General features: G+C 43.2%; 1 protein-coding gene across 8 annotated transcripts in view; it reads right to left on the reverse strand.

Annotated features, from left to right (window-relative positions):
• Positions 1-12,436, reverse strand: part of BRD3 (bromodomain containing 3) — a 394,414-nt gene that overhangs the window by 89,039 nt on the left and 292,939 nt on the right. For all 8 annotated transcript variants that reach the window (XM_078641953.1, XM_078641954.1, XM_078641947.1 and 5 more), the window contains exon 11: positions 586-884. In XM_078641953.1, coding sequence (XP_078498079.1) covers positions 586-884 — 299 coding nt within the window. The remainder of the gene's footprint in view (positions 1-585; positions 885-12,436) is intronic.

A 12,436-nucleotide genomic window follows, 5' to 3' on the forward strand; every position in this document is an offset into this window, starting at 1 on the left:
ACTCCATAAAAAAACCAAAAACAAAGCTCATCATAGGGAAATATCAATATTATGTGTATTAACACATGGGTAAGCATTCATGTATACTTTTAAATGCAAACAGACATGTACAATTTGGAACAAAGGAGTCTAAGTTTTTCACTTGAGCACAAACTAAGCTCCCTCTTTTAGAAAGATGGTAGAAAGGCACATTACAGCCAACTTTTAGTTGGTGTCCTTAAAATGCCAGAGCATTCTTAGGTAGTGCCTATCTAACCAAATAATGTCCAGATGCCTTAGAAGAGGCAACATTATGTATATCAATTAAACCAAGTCAATTCATTATGGTCCAAAAAGAAAGTTATTCCCATGTGCACTGAAGATTTTAGAAAAGAAAAAGTTTAAGGACTCCTACGGAATACACTGTTTTGGATTGCATGCACAGTAATCTAGATAATGTTTCAGGTAGCGGATTAAATTTCAAGATGCAATTCTTTATATTGCATGCACTCCACACCGGAAGTAGGTTTGTAATCACGGTAATCCTTCCCATGAAAGCCCACTAAGCACGAAGTAACAGAAATAGATTAAGGTGTTTTCACTTACAACAGGGTTTTCTTTGTTTCTTCTGTAAACAAGATTTGACGTATCGCTCTAATTCTCTCAGCGTGGTGGGTTTCAAAGTTTCAAAATCTATTTCTATTTCATCTGGATTGGAGTCTCTGAGGGAAGGCTCTCGCGACTGAATAATGTGCACAACCCGGCCAAGTTTCTCTCCAGGTAGCCGGTTGATGTCCAGGCTGAGCTGCCGTTTTTCATCATAGGTCATTGGCAAACCTTCCTCTTCTTCCTCAGAGTCAGCGGCGGTAGTAATCTGCTGTTTACCTCCTTTCTTGGCTGGCCTACTGGAGTGGAAAAGGCAACATGGCCAATGACTACTTTAAAGCTGCCACAAACTAACAATTCAACAAAGTGACAGCGAGACATGGCCACATTTTCAGGGCTAATGTAGAAATACAAAACCTATGCATAGCAACATATCTTAATGAATACAGGTTTACATAGATAGACCAGCTGAGTGATGAGAACAAAGCCAGTGCAACCTATGGGTGCACCCTCCTAGTATGGTAACAACCAAGACATCACAGCAAGAACATTTCCAAATTAAGCTTGATACCAATTACATTTTTTGTAAACTTTTTCTTAAGAGGATATTTATTCCCCAACCCTATTCACCACTGTATCAGGAACAGAATGTGAATCATAAGAGGGAGGGTCACACTTGGGATGCAGAGATGCTCCATATTACACTTCACAGCACGCAAGGCAATAATAAGAAGTAACCTACTTGTAACAGTAACTTTGCTGCTTTTTATTTCATACAAATGCACAAACTAACACTTTCCCTATTTAGGGTGGGATTTAAAATAATATCGTTCTTTTCTAAATTACATACATAGTTGACAAAAAGGACTGCCTATGACTTTGAAATAAAAGCACCTAATGCCCCATACTAAGGTGGCACCTGACTGCAAGCTTCCATCGGCATCCATCACAGGCACAATATTTGACATAACCGTTACATATTTGTTTTCTACCTTTTCACCTCGTGGAATCAGAGTGGTTCACGTGTGAATCTATCAAATATTTATGTGACAAAAAATATGAAGTTATTAATACAAATAAGGATCTTATCTCTTCCCAGCCTGGGGTACTGCACCTTCTATAGTGAGAGTAGATAGAACCTCTGAAAGAAATTCAGTGTTTTGCACAGTAGGTGAAGAGTATGTGTTGTAGTGCATATCCAGCCTGTTCGGTTTGTAAATGTGGTGTAATGGATATGGCTGATGACCGAGGGAAGACTAGTGGGTGCTCAGATTGGAAATACTGCAGATTAGGAGTAACTGAGTCATCATAAAGGTAACCCCCCCATTTCCAATGGCGAGGGTCTCTACAAGTCTCAACTTCTTTTGATTACTCAGGAAGAAGACAAAGTACACAAATAAAAGAATCTAGAGCTCTTGGGCAAACTGTGTATTACATTAAAGCACTCACTTTATATTTTATTGTCACAATGAATTTATAATTTCACCTGTGCTACCAACAACTCCTTCCAGATCAAACTGTAAAATAATCTATCAGTACTGCCCCACCAACCTTTGCTGTGGTTCGTGGGGCACTTTATATTGGAAGAGTTTTGTAATTAGCAACTTTTTATTTCATACATCGACCCACACATGAAAGAGCTCTAATGATTTCTAATACACAAATGGGCACAGTTCAAACTACTCACAAACACCTTCACAGCGCTACACGACATCGGCCTACCTCAATAGCTGTACCTCTATCCGTAAACCATCCGGACACCTCCCCAAGGCCAGACTACTTCTAGCACACATACGCAAGACCAGAACAGGTGGTTGGATGGCCTACTACATGACCCCTGGAACAACCTGCCACTGCACAGCAGAGCTTCCTTTTCAATTCTTTAATTTCGAAAGAAGATGACTGTTTGAACAGGGTCCTCGCTTCGGTCAGGCTCCTGTGCCACTCACAATGGGGGTATATCCATGGCAGGATACTTGAAATCACTGAAGCATATGGTGCTCTAGGAACAGAGCCACTGCCTTGCCAATGCATATTTACGACTGCCTCTTAACCACCAAAGACCGTAGGTGTTAGATCCTATTGGAAGCTTCCGTTTTTTTACCTCAATAACAAATCAAAATTATAAAAGGGTCCAGAGAATACAGGCAAGATTATTTGCAGTTTCTGCTACCCATATTTAGAAAGGACAGTTGTCTTATGTAGGATTAAAGGGGGCGTAAGAAGTGACCGGTCCACTGGAGGGGTCAGAGAACATTTCAGTTTGTGCAGAGACTAATACAGGTACTGGTTGAGGCTGGAGAGCTAAATCTCTTGATAACCCCTTGGATATTAAGGTGTCCAACAAATAATTTAAAGAACAGGAGGGAAGACCGCTAGCTAGCTGGGTTCAAATTGATCCTGCATCTCTTACTCATGCGCTGAACAGCTGTCTGAGTGATCCAAGAAATTTGGAAACAATGATAAAGAAAACTGAATTGATAAATCACAGGGAAGCACACCAGTGATGAAGAGTTGATGAACATTTGGCCAAAAAGCAGACAGACAACTCTAAATTCAGGTGTCACCAAATATTTGATGATTATAATAGGAAGGTGAGGTTTAGGACTCCTCTGAGAAACATGTAAGTTAAAGACAGAAGTAACAACTCATGGCGAGTGTCAGGCAACTACTGCGTCATCTATCGGCTACATAAAGGAGCACTGGGGTGCCCTGTATAGGGCTTTAAAGAAAAACACCTCTTTGTCTTTTATTTCTGCAGTGTGGCCTCTCATTGACTAACATGGCAGCCTCCTCCCTATCAACAATCCCTTTCACTCAACAGCCGGAAGACTAGACAGCTTTTGAGAGGAGTCAGATCCAGGGAGGAACAGGTCACTCTGTGAGCCAACAAGTTTACACCCACAGAAGATTGGATTATCCGGTGACAATTCCACTTGGCTGGGAGGGAGAAAGGGCATAGCCTAATAGTGCAATACTAGTACTAAAATGACCACAGAGACCGTCTTTATTCCACAGAACAAATGCTGACCGAATTGCAGTGAAGAATAACGCCTCATTTGGTAAAGACTAGATCGAGCCGCAGATTCTTTACACTAGTTATCCCCAGGTGCCAGACTAGATCTGGAAGTTTTTCTACAGCAGTACCTCAGCGCGTCGGTAGAGGATGACAGGCGATTCTGTACGAAGTTGTCCACCGGATGTGATGTCATCAGGGTCCAAATAAGCCCTTTCGTGATGAGCAGACGTCAGTTTCTTGCACGACTATAGACAAATTACTCTGTCAGTCAGGGACCTAGACAACAGTGCATTCTCACAATACAAAGAAAATATTCCAAGCAGAACTGGAGAAGAAAGCAAACACCACTGTGCAGCCACCAGCGTAGACACAAAACCTAGCCAAAAGTAAGATGCTCTCCGAAAACATCCAGGAACCACAACCTGTCAGCTACATGGTAGAATGCATCATAGGAGAATTACTGCCGGGGCAGGGGCACACCGGACGCCACGCCGAATGAAAATAAGAAGAAACTGAAACCGCCCTTTAACAGAAGGGAATGCCTGACCTAGTTTGGGGGGGTCGACTGATGGTATGGCAATCGGGCATTAAGATTTCACTCCACTCAGACTATTAAGAAAACTGCATGAAGCGGAGTCCACTTGAGAACCAAAACGATATGGACCATCGAAAGGCATGTTCACCAAGGCGGACTGAATAGCCTCAGAGAAGCCGGAAGTACGTAGCAACCAAAAGACCCATGGCCCGCCCGACAAACTGCGGTGTCCATGCCACCACATATAAGCAATGTATCCATCTGACGGCAATCCTGGATCAATTGGGCAACAGTGTCCAGAATCATCGGGGACGGAAGGGAGAAGGTGTGAGACCGAAGCATATAACACATGAAAAAAACAGGCCAAAATACAAGCCGTACTAAGGAACTGCAAAGTGGAGCAGGTAACAGAAAAGATATCGGCTCAAAGTGTACTGCATTTTAGACCCCCTGTGGGGAAGGATGTCAGGCACAGCGCTGACGTTAGGAGAGGCTGTAGCAGCCTCAACCACAAAGCTTTGCAGAGTGTTGAAGGAAAAGGCAGAGTGGTTCTTCAGGGGTAGGATGGTGCCTATGAGCAATAGACCGGGACACAGAGGCCCTTAAAATGGGCTTAGCCAAAGTGCCCAACATAATATCAAAGAGGGCTTTACTGAAGGGAAGCACCCCTAGTAGGGGGATTAATGGTCACTTCCACAGAAGGACGATGGACCCCTAGAACATCATCAACTCTTTGTAAAAGCTGTGCAAAAGCCGAGCTAACCTCCGAAGCGAGGTGAAAACAGGCCTGAGGATTGGAGGGGAGGGAGAGTCAAAGCCACTAGTGTCACCAGGGTCAGAGACCCAATGAAACTCCAGGGGCGGCTTATCTATATGAGCACGCATATCACCAAAATACCCATGTGTCAGAGAAAAACAGGGGGCTCCTCCAAAAGCAGAGGAAGGTAGCCCGAAGGGAACTGGCCCACCGGAACCATTACAGATGCCGAGAAGACAGCGCGACTGTCCATGCCGGAGTCGGTGCTGGCAGATCGAATATAGGTGTCTAGACCTGATTCAGAGAGCCCTGCTGACACTGCAGGAGGTACAGCCAGCGTGTAGTCTGTTGAGGCCTCAATGCCCTCCTCAGGGACGAGAGGAGTGCCAGAGGGAAGTTGAGAGCAAAAAAAGTCCCTCATCTGAGCCACACTCGCCTGGGCACTGGCAAAAAACAGGAAGGCATGGGACAGACATCCGCTCCGACTCATATATTAGAGAAATAGGAGGTGTCAAGGACACAGTGTGCATGCAGTAAAGTTGGGGAAGGCTGCAGTGTCGACCACCAATGGTGTGACTTACCAGGCGACAGCGAGGAAGAAGGACTAGAGAAATAGGCCCTCGAAGGAAAAAGATGGCAGTGACAGACAAGGGGGCCATCGACCACCGTGCAGCTACCAGTGTCAAGCTGAAGACACAAGCCGCACCATACGGGATCGGGGTGGGCGCCTATACACCACGTGCACATTATATGAGGGCTTGACGCAGAGGTCCAGAAAAAAGCACACTTTTGTCGGCAACATTGAGGTAGGCCAAAAATAGTACACACTCCGGATCAGCGTAGAAGCGCGGAAAGAAGTAACTGACGTCAGCGCATCAAGGGAGGGCTTAAATGGACTTGGACGTCACATCCAATGGACAACGTCAAAGAATCGCCCGGTGCCCTCTACCAACACAGAGAGGTACTGCTGTAGAAAAACATCCAGATCCATTCTGGCACCTAGGGATAGTTCAAAGGCAAGGCATCAGTGGCTAGACGTTTCTGTAAAGTGTACTTAATGAGGCTCCTGCTCCAGAGTGGGATATTACTCTTCCTTAGACCATGAAACTTTGCACACCTCTAAATTTATCAACTGTGTCATATGCAGGGATTTAATACTTGCAAGTTTAACACTGAGAATAAAGTATAGTCTTTCGTGAGTGTTGCTCTCTTCTACAGATTTTATAAAATTTCTTAAATTAAGAAGAGCCACTGGTTAATCATTTTACTCATCTGCCTTGGTTTGAGATTCATTGATGTTTTTAGGAAATCTATGTTACTGTCACTATACAGTCTGCAGAAGCCACTATCCTGAAGTTATGTTGATACCTCCAGGAATAATCTCTGCCAGCCCACCCACAAAGCAGAAATATGGAATGTACACATGAATAGCTGCTTCTGGAGCCAACAACTCACCCCACCATACATGGAGTCTGTATTCTCCACAATATACAGCTGAGCTTATGGATGATAGCCCTTTCCTCCTCTTCCATGACCAGTAAAGGAATGCAGAAAAGTCCAACAAGGGAACGAAAATAGAACTAATGGCATCCACAGTAGGTCACAATAAGTCTGAGAGAACAGGGAAGTACTGGCCAGAAGTCCTTGAAAATCTGCATGCATGGGACCTAATTCTGTCAGGTAACATAGGCACTGTCTAAGGGTCTGTGCAGCAGCAGTCACAATCTGGCCATTCTTTCATTGTAACCAACCTGACTGCTTTGGTACTGCCTACCCCAACCCTCGTAGCCCCCAAAACACGCAACCTATTTTTATAGAATCTAACTACAATTTATTCACAATAAATATTAATAAATTAATATTAATAAAATAAAGTAAAACCAAATCAGTATACCCCAATTTCTCTGAACCTGAAATCTTGCTGAAAAATATGTGCCACATTAGATTTACACCAAAGTTGCTTCCCATTCACAAACAAAAAATAAAACAGACAGATACATAATATAACAGTGAAATGACTGCGCAACAGTTACCACAGTAATTGACTGACAGAAACAATCACAACACTTATTACAGGAGACATAAGACTAGCTACTAGAAGGATGTCAAGAACAAGCAGTATGGATTCTTGCAGTAGTGCTACGGAGGAGTGGAGGAGTGTGGCTCAATGGTTAGAGCGGCAGACCCTGATGCAGAGTTCTGGCCCGGGACCAGGGTTCAATTCCCGCCTCGGCGGGTCTTGGGCTCAATTTCCTCTGACCTGACAATTCTCGCCTCGGTGCCTATTCTAATCATGGGCCCCACGCTGCAACTCAGGGCAATAGCTTGCTTAACCTCCACAGCGGCCCCAAAAGCGCTAGGATGCCTGGCTTCACCCTGGGGGTGCCCAGGAGTGGACACTTCACAGGGAAAGCCAGGAAGGGTTCCACAGCGGTATGAGTAATAGCGCCAGGAAACCGCTTGGTGGCAGTGCGCTCTACAAATACCTTGACATTTACATTTTACATTTACGCATAGCTCACGTAGTGAGAAGTGCACTTCGCGTAGCACTACTACGCGAACTAAGCACAGGGTTAGTCTGGAGGGGTTGTCCAACGCTGGATCCTAGGTTAGGATCGCCAGGGAGACTTCACTAGGTCGGTGGCCCACCTGGACTTGGGCCATGGGTGTCGAGTGCAGAGTGGTGCAAGTGCCACGAACCTGCTTGGATCCGGAGTCCTATTTGTTTCTTGGCCGGACAAATCCGGTGTTCCCTGGACACAAGAGTCATCGTTGAAGGTGGCACAGGTCCCCAAGGATCTCTGAGGTTGCTGGCTGTGGGCCATGCCGGTTTCCTGAAGCAGGGTCACTGAAAGAGGAGACAGGCCGGTAGGGCTGGGTCCAAGCCAGTTGTGGTCTTTTGCCACTGCTGCATGGCTCTTTGGTACTTCTTTGTAGATTGATGAATCGGAGGAACAAGGTTCCTGGGGTCCCTACATACTAAATTTAAGGACATTACTGAAGTCTGGGTAATAGCCAATGGATACTGTTCCCTAGGGTGACTACACCTGTTCCCTCCCTTAAGGGAGAGGGGCACATCCATGTTCCTATTAGGTCTAATTCTTCAATATGAGGTGGAGAATCTCTAAGAGAGGCATTCACCTCAGCTCCTGACAATAGGCCACTCCTACTCACACCTTAATTTTCCTACCTGCCCTGGTCACCAAAAGTGGGGCCTGGACAGAGGTGGGCATCTCCACTAGTTGGATCTGCCCAAAACAGCACATCACAAGGTGAGAGGCTTCGAGGCTCACAACCAAGTGATGCTGTTCCTGCCGGGAGGAGGTGTGAAACACCTCCACCCAGAGCAGGCTTTGTTTCTGACCTCCGAGAGCACAATGGCTTGCACCCCATGAAGTCAGAAACCTGTCTGGTGAGGACCAGTCAGCCAATATTTTTTTATTTTTCTTACTTATATAGCGCCTGAAACACCCCCGTAGGGGTATCTCTGCGCTTGCGGGCGAGTAGGAAAAAAGCTAATACTGTGTGAAACATCTAGAATAGAAATGTTTTCAAGGACTTTCCAAAATGGAAATGGTCTGTGCACTGTCACAGTGATAGCTGGAGGGAATTCCAGATTCGTGGGGCATGGTAGGAAAAAGCCTTCCCCCCTATTCCTGGCCTTATTAATGCGCAGGACTTTGAGAAGGGATTTAGAATTGGATCGCAGGTCTCTAAGGGGGTTGTATTGACTAAGCTTCTCCGCCAAATATGATGGCCCATTGCCATGCACTGCCTTATGGGTGATGCAGCTAGAATACACTAGAAGTTGGCCGTTTTTCAGGAGGCATCTCTAAGATGCCCTCTGAGTGCTTTTTATAATGAACCTAACACTGGCATCAGTGTGGGTTTATTATGCTGATAGGTTTGATACCAAACGTCCCACTTTTCAGTAGAGTCATCATGAAGCTGTGGAGTTCATAATGACAAAACACTGGTTTCCGTATGAAGTGTTAATATTTTTAAGGTACTGAGATAACTAATAGAGAATGCTGGCTACTTTAGCACCCAAATTGAAAATTTACTAAACACCCTTTGAGTGAAGTTTGCCAGCCCTTCACAGGTCGCCCTCATCCTTCGCCTCTACATGGCTGCATTACTTAATGGTGGATTGTAGCAAAAAAGAAGGCCGACTGAAAAGTGAGCATGGGGAAAATGTTCCCCAATAGGGTTTGGAACTTCTAAGAAAAATGATATCCCCTCAAACATTTAATGTCTAGTTCAAATTAGTGATAGTGTTCCTGCCATTAAAAACCCTACCAACCACACCTTACTGTGCTGACGTTACATTCCAAAATTTGCAATGATCTTAAGAAGTAGGTATGAAATATGGACTAGTCTGAAAATTGGGCACAGGAATACATTCCAGAATGAGATGCACTTCTAATATTTTCCATAATCTGTAACAGAAGTGCCTAGCAGATTTTCACAGCAAAAAGAGCTGTAGGCAGGGGGCGTGGCTTCAGCTCCAGCGAATATGGCTGCCCTGGTGTGAGGCTCCGTGAGGAGACGGGTCTTCTCCTGGCGGCTTATTCACTGCTTGAGCCTCAAAAAACGCTCAAAATACACAATGAAACCCATGTGAATCTTTATTTCATTTTAGAAGTGCCTAGGGTGAGCCCTTCTCATTGTTTCCTCTCCCGTTCGGTCGCGCTCTGTTTTTCGCGACCGCCTTTTTATTTTTCGTTACTTGCCGCCCGAGCACTTTCTCCACATGATGCTTACTCGCGCCTCAAGTGTTTCATGGACATTTAGGCTTGCCAGCATTCTAGTATCCATTCATTGACTGTGGGAAATTCTGCTTTTATGATGTAATTCCTGGAATTACTTTTTTTCTCACAAGGTGTATAATGTTCTAGACCATCGATTGAAGGACTTTGTTGCAGAGGTACTTTCTTGGGCGTTTGGTAGTAAGCTCCACAAGTGACTTCCTGTTAATTTTTATATTTCATGGCACACGCGCGCTCTATATGTAGTGGTGCTAATCCCTTTGACTGTTCTACATTAGAGGATCATAATCCTTTCACCATCCTGCAGGAGACTATGGATGATTTGGAATCCAATATCTCTAATACTGGTGGTACGACGTCCACTATGCCTCGCTGTGCTTCTAAATTATCCTCTAAAATTACTTCTGCTTCATCAAATGTATCTGGTAAACGTATCAAGAAAGACCCACCCTCTAATTCCAGCTCTGCAACATCAATATGTTTGAATTAATTCTGGAAGAGATACGTGATCTCAAACCTTACATAGAGGAAACAAATATACGTCTCCAAGGTCTTGAGGATAAATGGTCACATTTAGAGCAAAATGTTACTCACTTGGAAAAACGAGTGGATTCTGTCCAAGCTGTAACCAACCAATTGCCTTTTCTACATTTGAACAAGTGGAAAATTTGGAAAATAGTAACTGGCGTAGCAACTTGCGCATTTATGGTCTTGCAGAAAAACTTGAAGGTTCAGATCCTCTACGCTTTTTTTTATTCCTTTTTACCAGAGCTTCTGGACTTTCCGGAGTCTCTGAAATTGAATATTCAAAGAGCTCACCGTTTGGGACAGAACCCATGTTCGTCATCATTTTTAACCAAACCAATGGGTGTTATTTTATATTTTTGGGAATATACTGGTTTACTTTAAGTTTTGCACGCTGACAAACACAAAGGTAAAACTTCCTGACAAGGATCTACCTACCCTCTTTTTTGCTCAGGATTACGCCAAGGTGACAGCAGACCGACAGAATACTTTTTGGGACATGAGACCTGCTCTTCACAGCTTGAACGCTAGATATGGTTTGTTTAATTTTTGCCTCATGAAGGTTACTTACAACAATAAAACCACTACTTATGAAGATCCTGCTCGTTTACAACTTTCTTGGACACTTGCAGAGAAGAAACCATGGATGTTCCTGGTCCATCGATAGTCTACTTACATTGTTTTGTCTTGTTGTAGTGTTTTGTTGTGCCACCTTTAACCAATCTCTTTTTTCTTACTATCAGGTGTGCTTTTTCGTGGTCTTCTGATATGTGATCCCTATTTCCCACCTGGATGACATCTACTTTTCCTGTCTTCGTCCTGGAGTCCCACTTAAGTGTGCCGTCTTCCTTATGTGGCTCCACCATCCCCATGTATAACTTTATGTTTGTGGTATGTTTCTTGTTTTTCTTTTATTTTCTCTTTGCACTATCCTTTTTTCAGAATATCTCTTCTATTACCTTTTTCTTATTCGATCGGTTTTATCTTTGCTCCTTACATATTTTAGGTATTTCCTCCAATTTCCTTTCCCTTTCCTTCTCCTCTTTCTGTCCTCCTTCTTTCTTTAAAGCTCATTTCTTAGTCTGTTTTACTAATGCTTCCTACTTTATAGCATTTCTTATCTATACTGATACTTCACTGGATTCCCCTTATTGGAAGATTAGTCCTATTATTTGTTATTTGCAGTGGGTCATATCAAATTTTTTCACGGTTTTAAATATTTAGAGGTCGTTACAAGTTATATCCTGGAATGTTAAAGGTTTGGGATCTCCCATAAAATGTCAACGGGTTTCATCACACATTGCTGGCATGAAAGGCTATAAAGTTTTGCTCCAAGAAATTCGTGTGACAAGAAAAGAGATAGCTAAACTTCAGCTGCAATGGGTGGATCATATTTCTGCATCTCCTGCCTCTGGGAAAAGGAATGGTGTAGCTATTCTTTGTCATAAACGCTTAGATATCCAACTTATACATCACAACACTGATTCTGAAGGTAGATGGGTTTCAGTCTCTTTAATGGTTGATAAAATTCCTTTAACTATTTTTAATTTATATGCACCTACCAATCCTGACAAACTTTTTTGGCCTCGGATCTTATCCAAATTAATGACATATACTGATGATTACTTAATACTTGGTGGAGATTGTAATATGTTTTTTGATCCTTTTATAGTTAGATCCCTCGTTGATGCCTGGAGATTATGTCACCCTACACTACAAGAATACATTTATTTCTCTCCGGTTTATTCTTCCCAATCTCGTATAGACTATTCATTTATTTCTAAAGCCCTTACCCAACACATTTCACATTCTGATATAGGATCTATATTAATTTATGATCATGCTCCTGTCTCCTTAGATCTAGGTTTACTCCCTCCCATTGAAGGAACCAGGAGATGGAGATTTAATATTTCCGTTCTGCTAGATACTAAATTTACACCAGCCTTTCAAAAAGTTGTGGACACTTTTTTTATTGAAAATGAATCCCCTCATACTTCTCCTCAACTTATTTGGGATACTTTTAAAGCTGCATCTAGAGACTTCATTATTTTGTTTGTAACTCAGAAACAGAGATCTTCTGCACAAACCATTCACTTGCTCAATTCACGTATTAAACAATTTGAATATTCCTATTATTCCACAAAGTCTCAATCGATTTTGAACGAACTTAAGGCCAAATTTTCGTTTAATAAACTTTCAACTGCATCCGCTAATCTATACCTACTTAAATCTAGTGCTAAATATTA

This window comes from Lissotriton helveticus, chromosome 5_1 (genome assembly GCF_964261635.1).
Source record: "Lissotriton helveticus chromosome 5_1, aLisHel1.1, whole genome shotgun sequence".
NCBI lineage: Eukaryota > Metazoa > Chordata > Amphibia > Caudata > Salamandridae > Lissotriton > Lissotriton helveticus.